General features: G+C 38.9%; 2 protein-coding genes across 2 annotated transcripts; both read right to left on the reverse strand.

Annotated features, from left to right (window-relative positions):
* Positions 1-881: 881 nt before the first annotated feature.
* LOC116575964 (olfactory receptor 10R2-like) lies at positions 882-1,847 on the reverse strand. The gene has a single exon (XM_032317581.1). It carries the CDS (start codon positions 1,845-1,847, stop codon positions 882-884), a length of 966 nt encoding a protein of 321 aa, XP_032173472.1.
* A 6,829-nt stretch (positions 1,848-8,676) lies between these two features.
* Positions 8,677-9,618, reverse strand: LOC116576631 (olfactory receptor 10K1-like). Its single transcript, XM_032319055.1, has one exon. It carries the CDS (start codon positions 9,616-9,618, stop codon positions 8,677-8,679), a length of 942 nt encoding a protein of 313 aa, XP_032174946.1.
* Positions 9,619-17,350: the final 7,732 nt, after the last annotated feature.

The following is a 17,350-nucleotide window of genomic DNA, read 5'->3' on the forward strand; positions in this document are numbered from 1 at the left end:
TCTGTACAGGGGACATGTGGGACAAGATGGCCATCAGAGTCATTGGGTAGCTCCCTCTCCTTAACAAATTTAATGTGGAATGCCATGGAGACCTCTACTCCTTATTTTTTCCACTCATTTATGTAGCGTATCTTCTATGTTGTGTAGCAAGTGGTTCAGAGGGGTAGTCAGAAAAAGCACCTAGAAATACCATTTTCAGAGAAATGGAAGAAGAAAAGATCCTTGCCAAGATGCCCCAAACCTTGGTTAATATGAGCTTCCACTCTGTGCCGCTGTACATTTTACACGTGCTTTCTTTCATCTTATTCATTAGATACAAATAAAATCCCTGGGAATTAGAAAAGGAAAATTATACTATCTTTATTTTCCATATTTTGAAATTTAGATTCAGAGAACAGTTGTGGCTTTCTTAACATCATGGCTTAACCAGTGTTGGGCTGAAACCTTCTAAATCCTAGTGCAGTAAATGATTTCCCCATCATGTCATGCCCCAACGTCTAAGCCAGCTTCAGACTCAAGCACCTCCTTTTAAGCTGGACATAACCTTAAACAAAGAGAACCATCAGAGCTTTGGGACAAACAAGCCAAAGAAAGAGCAAGAGATAAAGGTTTTTAAAAGACTTTTGAGAACTATAAGTCATGAGGAGGAGGGCTAACCTCTAGGGTCCGACGCTGTGCTATCTCCTTGGATCTTTACAAGAACCTTGAGAGGAACGTATTACCATGCCTGCTTTAAGAAGAGAAGGTTTACACCCTGAAACATCAAACAACTTGTCTGAGGCCACATACTTACATGGACAGATATTACCAGAAACTGTTATGGACTAAACATGTAGGGACACACTTGGCCGAAATGTATGTGCACCAATGAAAACATTCTATCAAGTCTTAAGAGAAACCCCAGTCTTCCCAATCATTTTCCGAATAGCCAGCTGTACATCTTTGTTCCTAAGGCTGTATACCATAGGGTTCAACAGTGGGGTAATGATAGTATAGGTCACTGTCACCAGCCTGTCTTTGCCTGATGAATATTTGGCTGAGGGCCGAAGATAGACAGAGGAAGCACATCCGTAGTGGACAATGACCACAATAAGATGGGAGGCACAGGTGGAGAAGGCTTTCCTTTTGCCCTCAGCAGATGGGATCTTCAGGATGGTATGGACAATGAAGCCATAAGAAATACAGATGAAGATCAAGGGTACAAGAAGCACCAAGACTCCGCAGATGAAGATGACCAGCTCATGGATGTAGGTTTCAGCACAGGCAAGACGGATAACTGGTGAGATGTCACAAAAGTAATGGTTGACTTTGTTGGGGCCACAGAAAGGGAGGTTGAAGACCAAAGTTGTTACCACCAGAGATATTAGGAAGCCACTAACAATACAGCTTGCTGCCAGCTGTCCACACACCCTCCAGTTCATGAGAACGGGGTAGCGCAAAGGCTGGCAGATGGCAGTGTAGCGGTCATAACCCATAACTCCCAGAAGCAGGCAATTGGTGACAGCAAAGCCGAGGAAAAAGAACATCTGTGTGGCACAGCCCGTGAAGGAGAGTGTCCTGAGGACAGAGAGCAGGTTGATAAGCATCTTGGGCAGGATAACAATTGTGTAGAAGACTTCAGAGGTTGAAAGGACACAGAGAAAAAAGTACATGGGTGTGTGAAGGCTGCGGTCCAGGTGGATGACAGAGATGATGGTGAAGTTTCCACTCAGGATGATCAAATAGAGGCAGAGAAAAAGCACAAAGAGAACAGGCTGCAGGTCACCAAAGCTAGAGAAACCCAGCAGTAGGAACTCAGTGACCTGGGAAGAATTGGCCGTAGAGAAGATGCTGCGGCACAAAGCCATTGTGATCAGGTCCAGGGACCCCTGGGATGGAGGAATCAGAGAGACTTATCCTTCATAAGATAGCCAGGACCAGTCTGGTGTGAATGGGAAATAAAGAGGAAAAAAAGCATTATAGATTAACCAAAAGTTATCCTAAATCAATATGTATCCACAGTGCTGTTTCTCTGCCAGTGATTTTATCAGTGAGTCTAGGGTTAGTGTTCATGTTGAAGGCACAATATTTTTTTACATAAAACCAGTCCTTTCATCCCCCCCACTCCACTCTTGCAGACTTATGTTCTCTCTACTTAATTATTTGGTAATCTAAGATTCAAAAGAAACCTTATGTTAATTATGATTTTCCATGTTCATAGTTTTATCCATATTGCTGATACATATATTCCATAAGCAATAGCACCAGTGTCTGAGGATCTGCCTCTCACCTGCTTTCAATACATTCATCATCTAGGGAAACATCCTTGATCTGTCTTTGTGCCACTGGCTTCTGAAGAGTACAACTCCTTTTCTTTACTGACCGTTGCCATTTCCATGCAGTCATTCATGAAAGGTTAATTTGGCTTAGAACTACTCCCTCTGTCTTAGAACTAGTTTGATGATTCCCCTTCCCACCCTTATAGGACAGTAAGCCTGATTTCTCTTTCAGAAAACCCATGGCTGGAAGAATTTAGTTTTGATTCCACATTAGCTGTTTGCCCATTGGGTTTCATGTCTTATCCTTGATACACTCGACTTGGAGACTCAACAGACCGTCTTTCCCAGGATCCGTCTCTGAATTGCTGAGTAGGCAGGCTCACATACTTTCCCTAATGTTTCTGGTAAGTTATTGTTTCTAGTGATAGATTATATGTATTTTAATCAAGATCATTCTTGTCCTCTTCCAACCCTTCTCCAGATCTATTCCTTCACAAGGATTCTGTGTCTCAGTAAACAGATCCAAAATCCTCCCCATCACATAAATTCCTGAGACATCTTTAAACACACGATTTTTCTCATCCTCAATCTATTTTTGATCTGCGATACTTTTAGGATCATTTCTTCTTTTCTGTATGAAGTTAGTTATTGTCTGGACTATTCCAAGGGCATGACCGACAGACTGGCTGGATTGTATTTTGTTCTACTCTAAGGCATTCTCCTTTGTGCCCTCAGAGTTGTCTTCTTACAGGACAAATCTTAACCCTGTTAACAAACCTAAATGACCCTTAATTATCTGCAAACTTAAAGCAATCATACTCTGTGTCTCATATTTTCCCAAATATAACTTTGCACACATAACTGCCACTACATATTCTTCCACACATGCTTGAGTGTTGGGAAACTTTGAAGAACCATGTCATTTTTTGTCCTACCTTCTAATCTGAAAATCATCCAAGCTTTGTTTGCAGTTGCTGTTTTTTTCTTCTTTTAATGTGTCTTTCTTTAAATTTAATTTAAATTACTCAAAGTAACAGGTACACTTTGACTCCTTCCTACAACTTCTTCATTGTACCTTATTATCACTTTCTTTTGGCTTCCTTAGCCGCTGCTATGACCTCAGCTGTCACTAACATTATGTGGTTGTCTTTGACTTCACAATGTTTCAATAACCAGACATTCAGTGTCTAGTACACACGGGTGCTTGAAAGCTTGCTGAAAAAATAAATGGCCCATAATCACAGGGTTCCTCCTACATTATTTCAGAATACCCAGGAGGTTTGATTCTGGGGGTTTTCCAAACTTGTTCCCTTAATATTTATTTGAGATATAATATTAACCTTCTGCTTTAACATTTTAGGATAGAAAAAAATATATATATATCTCCAGTGTCATTTTCTAAATGCAGAGACAAAAGAGTCATTAAAAATTACTGCTTTTCCAATTATCATGTGGTTTCTGGAATTATCTCAACTAGGAAAACTTTTCAATTTTAATTTAAATAGCACTTTGTTAGTCTTAAAGGCCATTGCAAATAACAAAGTGCTATCATTGTTTGCTCTTTTGCTTAAACAAAAGTATAAAAAATTTTAAAATGGAACAAAATCAGGAGCTTTCATTTCTACTTTGGTTTCATTGAATTGCCCATCTGTGGACCTTGTAAGTAAGAAACACACACCATGGTCTTGACCTGAACAAAGTCTCCTCTGGTGCTCTTCCTGAGATGTCATCTTCAACTTTCCAGAGTCCCGGTCCCCATCCTTTGAGTTTGCTCTTTCATAGGACCATCTCCAGAAAGAGCAGTGACCTGTCACCCAGGGAGGGTTGGGGTTTGTGTGGAAAGAAAGAAAGGTCATGTTACTGGGTGACCAGGTTGTGACCCTCCCCCACTGCACTCACAAGACATCACCTACTTTTTCAGAATCATCCTTGGAACTGATGAAGGCATTGAAATTTGAAAATAAATTCCCTATTAAAAACAATAACCGCCCCCCCCAAAAAAAACCATCAAAAACTTTTGTCTTTTCTTAACCTGGCTGAGGATGCTGCATAAAATATTTGGTGAATAGAAGAGCTTGGAAGGGAAGAATCTACAGATTCAGAGAAAAGCTTAGGGAAAATAAGGAGGAGGGATAAATAAAAAGGAAAATTGGGTAATTTAATTTTCTTCTGAACAAGTGGAAAAGTGAACTGATTTCTCATTACCTTGCTCAATGATCTCATCAGTGCAAGTGAAACCAGTTTCTTAAGCTGGTTAAAAAGACAGCTAATTCTTCACCCCCAATTCCCTTTGCAACCTCCTCCTCTAAATCTCCATCACATGGGAATTAACTGAAATACTTTCAGTTTTCTTATGTTTTATCTTTTAAGACTTTATGCTGATAGATGGCATGTGTGAGAGACAAAGAGACAGAGAGAGACATAGAGAGGGAGAAAAAGAGAGGGAGGGAGAAAGGACGAAGGAGAGAAAGAGAGACAAAGGGGGAGAGAGAGGAAAGAGAGAGGGAGAGAGACAAACACAGAGAGGGGCAGAGAGAGAAAGAGAGAGCGAGCAAGAAGGATTTCTCAGTTTCTAATACTCTCTGGCCTTCATCTGGCGCTCACATATCGGTCACATTTTTTTTTTTTTTTTAAGACATCAGTTATTGAACTTTACCTAATCTGTACATGGAGATTTTGTTGTTTCTATCATATTTAACATTTAGTATATTTCAAGATTGTTTCTTGTGTCTTTATCAAAATACTCAGCCTGCTGTGTCCAAATTATGTTTTCCTGATTTTCCCTCCAGTACACTTGAAAAACTCAGGAACAAAGACCATACCTTATTTCCTATGTATCCTCAAAACTTAACCAATATTTAAATTATAAGTGCTTGATGAATAAATACATTCAATAGCCCATTAATGAATTAATAAGGATCCCAATTAATTCCTTTTATAGCAGATGGGCTCCCTGGGCACCACCACGTTTTCCTAAGTGAGAACACTGCTTATGTTCTCTGTCATTCCATGTTCTTTATAAATTTCATTTTCTTCCTTTCTGTTTAATTTTTATTTTTTTTAAAGGGGGAGTGGAAGAGAGAGAGAGAGAGAGAGTGAGAGAGAATCTTAAGCAGACTCCCTGGTAGGTGGGGACCCTGACCCAGGATTCAATTCCACAACTTTGAATCATGACATAAGCCAAAATCAAGAGTCAGAGTCTTAAATTACTGAGCCACCGAGGTGCCTGACACTTCCTTTCTTTCTAAATCTAGTGCTATACCCCTCCTATGAAACAATCAACCTGAGTCTGTGGCCCTGCCTTCTTCTTGACCTCCATCTCTAGCCTCACAGTTTTCACCATCCAGTTGTCTTTTCTGACATTTTATCACATTTCACATTACTGATCAGGAGGGGAAAGTAGGTCACTGACTCATGAGAAAACTCGATTTAAATTTGGACATACAAGAAATGATGAGATAGTCACTATACTTCCAAGACTAATCAAAGTCCTTAAATAAAAATTTTGCAGTCCTTCAAATCAATGCTAGTGCCTGGTGACATGCCGGCCTCTTCATTCTCAGACACTTTCTTGAATCTTCCATGAGGTTTTCTAGGTGAAACTTGCAAAATTGTCTTCCCTGTCATAATGTGCTAGAGTTCTTCTCTGGTTTTCCATCAACCGTCTGAACCAATATAAGGAAACTGTCTGTACGACTTCACAGAAAGTATCACCTGTGCCTCTTCTCCATGGTTGGTTTAGCTCATGCCTCAATGAGCGTCACCAAGGGTGTTTTTCCTTTCTGCACTGGCATGGCCTCAATGCCTTGTTGGTAATTGAGATCCCCTCCTCCACCGGGAGCTAATTACCGCATGGTGCCCAGTGCTTGTCCGTAATTTCCCCAATTAGCAGGTGGAATGATAGTAATACACTAAGAGAATTTGTTGGTCAAAGAGAAGGCCGTTTTTAATACACCATGGTCATTAGTTGGTTTCCTCTTCAAAATTCTCTGGGGACTTACTAGGAAGCTGAACGTTTTCTGGGCCCCATTTGTTAAAACAAACATCAATGGAGTTTGAGTTTCCCTACCTAATGACTCTAAACTTTCATTCTCCGGTTGGAGGAAAATGTAAATTTTGCAGTCTCATTTTTGACATCTGTAGGAGGGGAAGAAAGGGACAAACAAAGGACAGACTACTAGAACGTCAGAGGCAGCAAAAGTGTTTCAGACTCATGGAAAACATACTCGTTCCTAGAATATACTGTGAGCATGATTAGTATTTGTTCAATAAACAAATAAACAAGGTAAATTTGGGTCATGGAGAAAAATATGGGGGTGCCCTGGTGGAGGTAGGTTTTAGCTTAGATGTCTCCTTTGATAGAATGTCCTCCTATTTTCAGATTGAGTATTATTCCCTCTCCCAGTGAGTCCAGACACTTGGGCTGGAAATAGGGCAAATGCTAGACATTGAGGGAAATGACAGAGAAGGACTAACGATGTAGAGATGGGAAATTATGCCTTTGACTCACAAACCAAGCAAGGGAGGAATCTGGATACTTGACAGTTTACTATTCAGACCAGGAGTATTAATGAACAGCAAAAGACAGTAATAAAAAAATACTTTTTTAATGTTAATAACTACAATTCACAATGAAATCATAATAGACATGAATTTTACATCCCCTCTCCAAAAACACAGGTGCAATCTTTGTAAGAGAGAAGCTGTAAGATGTTTACAAGGAAACACACTAATAATGGATAACTTTTATAAACACAGCAGGAAGAAAAATATCTCTAAGAAGTTAGTAGGGCTGAGCAATGAATAGGGAAGTATATCAGAGAAGTATCTATTGGAGCTGGTGTTCTAACGAAAGAGTACACATCTTCTTATCAAGGCACACGGAGTATGTATGAATATTGGCTGTGTATTGAGTCACAATAAAAATTTCAACCAAGGTCACAAAGTGGCAAGAATACAAACAATATCCCCAATGACAGTGTGATGAACTATCCAATGACTAAAAGATAAAAAAGAAGCCTTTTCCAACTGAGAATTTTAAAATCTATGAAATAATTGTTGAGTCAAAAGGAAATACAAACCAAAGTGAAATGAGTTCCAGGAAATAATATAAATTACACTCCATGTAGCAGAACATGTGGATTAAATTTAAAACAGAGATGAGAGGAAATTTCATGGCTTAGTTATATATATTACATATATTATTAACACATATGTATATACATATGATTTAAAAAATGGAAGTACATAGAAAGCATCAGAAACTTAGATGAACAACAAATTAAAGAAAAATTCAAAGCAAAAAATAATACAAATAAAACACAAATAAATACAAATAATACAAATAACAATAGTTGAATAATACAAACAAAATTAAAAACAATGGTATGGGGAAAAAAAACCACTGAAATGTATCTGTTCATTCACATGTATATTAAGTTCTTTGACAACAGCAGACAAAACAAATTATCACTATATAACCCAAGGGGGAAAAAAGTAAACACAAACATACATAGTACAAAATGGACCAGGAAATAATCATTTCTAAGAAATTTTCAAATATCAGAATATTTTGTACAAATTTTACAAAGAATTTTGAGAATTTAGATGAAATGAATAATTTTGTAGAACCCTAAATTCCATATATGATCCACTAAAAAGAAAAGTGGCTATAGGGGTCGTTATTCTTAGAAGAAGTAAAGAATATTACCACAGGGTCATGCCTCAGAAAAGATACTGTGCCTACATAATTTCACAGAATCTCAACAAATCTTCAAACACGGATGATCTCAACCCACCATACAATAACAACTTCTTCAAGATACGGAGAAAAACCCATTTGAATCTTTAACTCGCATAGTGTTAAAAAATCTTGTGGATATGTCAATACAATGCAAAAAAACTTAAATGTTTAGAAAAAAATAATACAACTGAATGAAAAAATTGAAAATGAAGCTTAAAGATGATGACAAATTCAGAGTCATAATAATCAACAATTTGGCTGCATAAAGTGAAATATTTACTTGTAACAAAACACAATTAAAGATATTAGAAAAGAAACAATTGGAATATTTCCCCCAAATTATCAAAATATCAGGGAACTGGGGTTCTCAGTCAGTTGAGTGCCTGACTCTTGGTCTCAGATTAGGTAATGATCTCAGGATTGTGGGGTCAAGCCCCATGTCAGACTCCAGGCTCAGGATGGAGTCTGCCTGTCCTTCTCCCTCTGCTTCTCCTCTCTCTCTCAAATGAATAAGTGAAACTGTGAAAAATTATTGAAATATTAATAAACACTTATGACAAGTTGAAAGATAAAATAACTAAACTCTAAAGTTGGAAATTGATATAGGCATACCGTTGATAAAATAAAAGGCACATAATTCACTGAATAGTTAAAATAAAATTTTAATGAATTAATTTAGTGAATAGGATATGAAGTCTGGCCCATTACCCTTCGAAGGGCTGACTTGAACTCCTTATTCCTCAGGCTGTAGATCATCGGATTGAACAGCGGAGTGAGGATGGTGTAGGACACGGATATGAGGGTGTCCTGACTTGACGAGTAGCTGGACTTGGGCCTTAAGTAGATGAAAGAGGCACAGCCGTAATGCACAGTTACCACAATGAGATGGGAGGCACAGGTGGAGAAGGCCTTGTACCTGCCGGTGGAGGATGGAATGGTCAAAATGGCAGAAATGATGCGGGTGTAAGAGACCAAGATAAGTAGCAGGGGAATGACCAAGACGAATACACCAATCGTGAAAATGACCAACTGACTGAGGCGGGAGTGGTGGGATGCCACCTTGAGGACAGGGGCAATGTCACAGAAGAAATGATGGAGCTGGTTGGAGGAACGGAAGGGCAAGTGAAATACCAGGAAGGTGACAATCTGTGCAATAGTAAAGCCACAGGCACAGGCAGCACCCACTAGTCCCACACACACCCGGGGTCCCATGAGCTCCGTGTAGCGCAGAGGGTTACAGATGGCCACGTAGCGGTCATAGCCCATGGCTGCCAGTAGGAAGGAGTGGGAACAGCCAAGGAAGAGGAAGGTGAACATCTGGATGGCACAGCCCAGGAAGGAGATGGTCTTCTTCTGGGCCAGCAGGTCCACCAGCATCTTGGGTACAATGACGAATGTGTAGCAGGTCTCAGAGCAGGAGAGGACGGCAAGGAAGAAGTACATGGGGGTGTGAAGGGCTCTGTCCAGCACGATGGTGGAAATGATGATGGCATTGGTGCCCAGGGTGAACAGGTAGAGGGGCAGGAAGACTATGAAGAGCAGCCGCTGCAACCCAGCCAGAGAAGAGAAGCCAAGGAAGACGAACTCCCTCACCAGGGTCTCATTGCCCTGCTCCATGCAGAGCGCCTCTAAAGGGGAGAGTCAGGGGCAGCGACAGAGGCCAGGATCCAGGAAGGAGAGTAGAAATGTGTGGGAAAATCAGCACAAACTCTGTAGGCAGGCAAGACCTTCATTCTCTCTTGGAAAGGTCTGCCAAGAAAAGAATTAAGGCTAAATACACAACAGAGGACTGGACAGCCACTGAGGAGACTTCTCTGAGACAAAGACCATGGTATCTCTCTAGCCAAGGATTAAGGATCTGTCTCACTGGTTTCACTTGTATCTTACTTAGGGATTTCTTGCTCCCTATCACCCCCAGGAAACTAGCTCTCCAAAAGTGAAGAAACGTGTTTAATTTTAGCAATCTGAGCATGATCAGGTCATGGAATGAAGGAATGAGTTGAGTTTGTACACAGCATGTGAACCCCAGTTTGTCCAACCATAAAATGGGAAGGGGAGGAAGATTCCCCAGCAAACGTGTGCGGAGAATTGTGTTTGTGGACGACCTCTTACATGCTAGAGTATGTGGTAAGAACATTGTATACTTACGTCAATTATTTATTACACCAATCTATGGCAATAACCGAAACAATAAGGGGAAAAAAAAAAACAGCTTTGGTGTTATTTCTGACAGACTGACTAATGAGTAATTAGCACATTCCTGGAGGCTCCAGGCTGGGATCCTGTCAAGAGTGGAACAGAAGACAATACTGGTTTAAAGAAAAATGCCCCCTATTCTAGGAAAAGAAGAGTCACCAGGGGGGTACAAAGAGATTCATTACTTGTGGTCTTTGTAGCTCACCTCCCTTTTCCCATTTTCTGTGCTTCAGAAAAACTCAGAGAACAGTTTTCCAAAAATGGCTCAGAGCTTGTCACAGAACATGAGAAAGAATGGGACAATTGGTCAGTTTTCCAGGTACCTGTGCTGTGTCATAAATCAGACTTTATGATTTTATATACTGTTATGCCAACATGATTATTATATCCACAATATAAGATACTTTTTGAATATTCTGCTTCTAAATGCAGTCTGCAAGCTGTTAGAAAGGATTGTTTTTAAGGTAACTAATATCAAATATAAGATATATCTAATATATAAGATATATCTCATAACTAATATCAATATAAGGTAACTAATATCAGATCATTTTCATGGGTGTATTTCCCAATTGTCTGAGAGTAGGAAGTGAAGAAAGTGTTCCCTGTAAGCAAAATCACCTGGCCTCTATTTATCAGATGCATCTAGTTTTTATTTACACTTTTCGATATATTTATATACTTATGCATCAATTTCTGTTGAGGAATCATTTGCATCTTCTACCAGAATTTGAGGTTTGGGGTTCTTCTAGACAATAGTAAACGCTACATTTCTAGATTCTCAGGTAAATGATGATAAACTCCTATTTATCCCTAGAACTTGGGATAATAAATTTTCATTCTTTCTTACTTGCTAGAGACTGGTCCTAAACTTAAATAGATAAAATTATTCACTTATTTGAAGTTAATAAGAGGATACTCACATTGACTGGTATGAACTCTCTTTAACAAATAACAGGGATTTGTCATTCCGTAACTGTCAAGATAGTTCTGTTAAATATAAAGTACATATTTACCATGTCTATCCCCATTATATAAATATATATGTGTACAATAGCTGTATGTTTTCTATATTTAGAAATAAGAAATTGAATGAGACAGTGTGCATACATAACACCCTCACCAGAACAAAGGATTTCTGTATTTCAAGACAGTGAGGCAAATCTATATTTATACACATTGCTTGTCCTTGTCTTGGCACTTTCCAAATATTTTTCTGGGTTTCCATTCACATAATGCATGTCCAATTCCCACCATATCCTAACTCCACTGAGTATATCATATGGATTAGGCCACAGAGGCTGAAATTCTCTCAATTCTGAAGGAATACCTGTATCTCCCCAAATCCAGAACTACTGTGTAAATGATTTGTCACTCAGACCCATGAAACAGCTGATTTCAGTTATGTGGACATTTTTCTTAAATAGTATTAATATTACCCCACCATCTAAATGGATTGTGTTATTGATTATATTTCCCCTTTTGTGATATATGGGAACCCAGAAACACAGTTCATTTGGGGAAGCAGCGCTCATCTGCTTCAGAAAACATCAGAGACCACTACAGTCTGATAAATCTGTACCCTGAATAGAAAGATACAAGAGCAGAGAAATGAAAAGATCTTCCAGCCAAATACCCACAGGCTATAAAAGTCAAGTAAAAGATCCCTCTGTGATTCATGAGAAGAACTCTATGTTAAGTAGTTTTGAGTAACTTTGACCAAGACACTTCATTTAAGACACACATAAAGTAAGGATATTCCATTACCTTACTTTAAAACTAAGGGGCTAGGGTAAGCAACAAGTGTTATAACTTGACCAGAGGCATGGAAAAGTACTTAAGCAGAAGTTCCTTGAACACTACCTTGCAGAAGGAGTTTTGCTTAGGGTGAGAGTTTAGACCCCAAGAGTCTTTTCAACTCAGGCAGTCCTAGATTCTCTAAATGATGATCCCTGAAGTGCCCTTACATTTGAGAACCTATGTATAACATTCAGGTTACAATCCTAGGACATGACATTTGCATATCCTATTTTTCTCATTCCTTAGATACCCCACTGAGATATAATGTAATCCGGATTTAAATAGTATCTTGGCATAGGAGGGTCCTGGGTACCTCCAAAAGGGGGCAAATCTACATGTTTTTCAAATTCAAAACTTTTGAGATACCCAGATTTTTTAAAAAAGATTTTCTTTATTTATTTGACAGAGAGAGAGATCACAAGCAGGCAGAGAGGCAGGCAGAGAGAGAGGAAGAAGCAGGCTCCCCACTGAACAAAGAGCCAGATACGGGGCTCGATCCCAGGACCCTGAGATCATGACCTGAGCTGAAGGCAGAGGCTTTAACCCACTGAGCTACCCAGGCACCCCAGAGATACCCAGATGTTTTCTTAAGGAAAACATCAATCAATAAACCAAGACAAATTACATAGACAGCAACAGAGAGCAAAGAAGTAAAATTTTTATATTCTTCAATAAACTCAAAAAACCTGAACTTATCCTATGAAAATGGAGTCTGAGCATTAGATTTCAGTTATAGCTAAAAAGAGACTTTGATGAGTACACGGCAGAGAGAGAAGTGGTGATTCAGGATCTGTTTCTTTTAATCCATGAGTCAACCAGTCACAAAGAAGAGAAAAGAAAATCTAGCTGGGAACCAAACTGACCTAGGCTGATCATTGTGAAAATTCATGGAACTCTACTAGGGAGCACACCTAATCAATCTCAGGACCTCGAGTTAAAAGTAGCTCCTGATTCTCCTTCTCACTTACGGAAACTGCCCTCCGTGATCTCCTTGAGGAGCTTGATGTTCACAAGCTCTACCCATCACCCAGGTTCACCCCGCGCAGAGCCCAAGGCTACATGGATGTTCCTGTTGTCCTATCAGCACCTACGTCACTCTCCCCCTTTCAGTTCAGACAGAAGGAGCTATTCAGTATCTGGGACCCTTGACAAGTAGATTCTAAGCCAAAGATTGGAAACTGAAGAAATGACACCAGAAGAGAGTGAATCTGCCCTGAATAGAAGCTCTCATCTCCATCAATAGAGCAAGCCTCTGCCACCCATCAGGACCCTGGGTCAAACTCACTGTCTGTAGAAGCTCTGGTGACCAGCATGCAGTGTGGTTATCAGAAGCATGTCCTTGATTGTTGGACTCTTGAGGCTAGTTCTACTACTGGAGATGTTGTCTTGGGGTTAATTAGATATCAAGTCTATTTTGGAGAATTAATGTCACCATGTTCTCAAAGGTAGCCTTTTCTGGGGAACCTGGGGAGAAGGAGCCAGGAGCATAATTAGCCTGAGTCTAAAATGGAAGTTGAGTCTGTGCGTGATGGATTCTGTGGGGGAAATCACCAGAATTGAAACTATATTCTAAAGACCAAGTGGGAATGTTTCATTGAATTTTAAGTCGGGAATATTGTATATCAGCCTAGTGATTCTCAACTTCAGTATTGCTAAGAGTCAAAGGAGGGCTTAATTACAAATTTATCTTCTCAGGTTCTTGTCCATATACATACTCATTAGGGACATTGAGATACTCTGACAAAACCTGAATTTTAACATGCGTCATCAGTCTAATGAGCTCTATCATTCAATTGCTTTCTGTCTACAAATGCTTTTTTAGTAGAGTGACTTGACATAAATTTCTCCGTTTTATCCAAGCAAGTCCAAAATGAGTAAAATCCAGTTCAGTTCCCAGCATGAATCATGAAGGCAACCGATAGTCACATTTCTGAAGTCTACATGGAAGAATAAGACAATTTTGAAAAAGATGGGTCATACCGAGGCTCACTCTTCTCAGGAATAAGGTGGCTCAGTAGTAACAAAGAGCACGCTGTGGGAGCAAAGAGAGATAAATAGTACAGACAGACAGAGAGGAGAGCTCAGAAATGCATCTGTGCATTTTTGGCAACAGAAATGACCTCACATGTCAGGAAGAAAACCATGATTGTTTAGTGAATAATACTGGGAAAAGGGCTCCTTCTTTGGACCTCACCACTCAAAGGAGGGGTCCTAGTAGAATAAAGACATTTCTTCCTGAAGGCTCAGTAGGAGCACTGAGTGTTTGACCATTCCTGATCAAGCCCTTTGAGCCTACTCCGTCTTCCAAACAAGGTGCTGTGCCCCCTCCCCAGCAGCAAACATGTGTGAGTCTGGGAATCAGTGGGAGAGGAGTTGGACACCCCTCCTTCCATTACACCCTGAATGACTGACACATACAAGGTTGAGTTTTACAGTTCAGAGGCATTATTTCTCAAGAGCGTTGCCTCTGACAGGAAACACAAAACTGGAAATTGAGGTTTGCCTTTGGCCATTTCAGTCTACTTTGTTCTACTGTACAGGTGATCTGCAGGTAGAAAGGGTCTTGTTACACTAGCTAGAGTAATTGTTCCTTTTTTTTTTTTTTTTGGTGATTGCTACAGTGTTGATTTTACTTTTCTGAAAACATGTCCTTGATATAAAAATTTAAATTCAGCTTATAGATGTGTAAGTTACAGACAGATTGTTTTGTGAGTATCCTTTAGCATGAGGAACACAGCTAAATCTTTCAGTGAATATGCAGACTTTTGAAAGGTACATTTATTCTAAGCTTTTAGGTTTTTAGTTCCAGAGTCTACATATCATTTGTTTTCCATCTAAGGATATTGACTTTCCTGATGACAGAGCCAATACATTTTTCCTCTCTTTAAAATTTTTAATTTATTTTCATCTTTTATTTTGAAATGTTTTCCAACTTTGCAATATTGTACATATTTAAGACCCACAACATGATGTTTGATATATGTATGTACTGTGAAATGATTACGACAATATGACTATTTATTTATTTATATCACATCACGTAGTTATGATCTGTGTGTGAGGGAAGAACACTTGTGATCAACAAACTCAACAAATTTGAAGTATATAATACAGACTTATTAACTATAGTTGCCATGCTATACATTAAACCTCTGGGACTTATCCAAACTTTGTAACCAACATTTGTTCCCCTTGTTACTCCTGAGTGTCATCACTGCATTTCCCCTTCCTTCAGTCCCCTAAATTGGCTGTCACCAATTTAGTCTCTGCTTTTATGAATTTGACTTTTTCAGATCACATCATGATTATCATCATCAATGATCACCACAATGATCAATGATCACCACATCATTATGTGGTGTGTGTGTTTGTGTGTGTGTGTGCGTGTGTGTCTTTTTTCACTCAACACAATTTCCTCCAGATTCATCCTGTTGTCAGAAATGGGAGAATCTCCTTTCTCATGGCAGAATAATATTTTATTTTACACAAATACTTTTATACCCTATTTGTTAAGAGTTTTAATCATGAATGGAAATGGAACTTTGTCAAATGTTCCTTCTGTATTTTTTTTCTGATTGTGATTTTTTTTCTCATGTTTTTTTTACTCTGTTCTACCACATTGATTGATGTTGATATGTTGATCTGTCCTTGAATCTCATGGATAAGTCTCACTTCATCATAATATGTAATAATTTTAGCGTGTCAGAATCTAGCCAATAGGATCGGACAATACTTTAAAAGGATTATTCATCTTGCCCAGGTGAGATGTATTCTTGGGATGCAAGGGTAGTTCAACATTTGCAAATCAACCAACATTATAGAGCACATTAAAAAAAGAAAAAGAATCATATAATTCTCTCAATTGATGCAGAAAAAGCATTTGACAGAATACAACATCCTTTCCTTATTAAGTTTCTTCAAAGTACTGGGATAGAGGGAACAAACCTCAATATCATAAGAGCTATATATCAAAATCCTACAGCAAATATCATTCTCAATGGGGAAAAAAATGAGCGCTTTTCCCTTAAGATCAGGAACATGACAGGGATGCCCACTCCCATCATTATTGTTCATCAAACTACTGGAAGTCCTAGCCTCAGCAATCAGAAAACAAAAAGAAATAAAAAGCATTTAAACAGGCAAAGAAGAAGTCAAACTCTCTCTCTTTGCACATGGCATGATACTTTATGTGGAAAAGCCAAAAGACTCCACCCCAAGTTATTAGAACACATACAGCAATTCAGCAACATGGCAGAATACAAAATCAATGCACAGAAATCAGATGCATTTCTATACACTCACCATATAACTGAAGAAAAAGAAATTAAGGAATCAATTCTATTTATAATAGTTCCAAACACCATAAGATACCTAGGAATAAACCTAACCAAAGAGGTAAAAGATCTATACTCTAGAAATTGCAGAACAATTATGAATTAATTGTTCTGAAAAATTTAGCTGTGTTCCTCATGCTAAAGGATACTCACAAAACAATCTGTCTGTAACTTACACATCTATAAGCTGAATTTAAATTTTTATATCAAGGACTGAAAGAAATGGTGGAAGACATGAAGAGATGGAAAAACATTCCATGCTCATGGAATAGAAGAATAACATTGTTAAAAAGCGATGCTGTCCTAAGCCAACTATACTTTCAATGCAATCACTGTCAAAATAACACTGACATTTTTCACAGAGCTGAGACAAAAAATCTTAAATTTGTATGGAACCAGAAGAAAACCTGAATTTTCAGGGTAAAGTTGAAAAAGAAAGCTAAAACTGGGGGTTTCGTAATGCCTGACTTCAAGCTACATTACAAAGCTGTGATCATCAAGACAGCATGGCATTGGCACAAAAACAGACACATAGATCAATGGAACAGAATAGAGAGCCCAGAAATGGACCCTCAACTCTATGGTCAATTAATCTTTGACAAAGAAGGAAAGAAAATCCAGTGGAAGAAAGACAATCTCTTCAATAAATTGTGCTGGGTAAATCGAACAGCTGTATACAGAAGACTGAAACTAGACCATTCTCTTCTACCATACAGAAAGATAAACTCAAAATGGATGAAAGACCTCAATGTGAGACACAAATCCACAATGAGATAGCACCTTACACCAATTAGAAAGGCAAAAATTAACAAGACAGGAAACAGCAAATGTTGGTGAGGATGTGGAGAAAGGAGAATCCTCTTACACTGTTGGTGAGAATGAAAGCTGGTACAGCCACTCTGGAAAACCGTAAGAAGGTGCCTCGAAAAGTTAAAAATAGAGCTACACTACAACCCAGAAATTGCACTACTTGGTATTTACACCAAAGATACAGTCATAGTGAAGAGAAAGGGCCCGTT

This window comes from Mustela erminea, chromosome 17 (genome assembly GCF_009829155.1).
Source record: "Mustela erminea isolate mMusErm1 chromosome 17, mMusErm1.Pri, whole genome shotgun sequence".
NCBI lineage: Eukaryota > Metazoa > Chordata > Mammalia > Carnivora > Mustelidae > Mustela > Mustela erminea.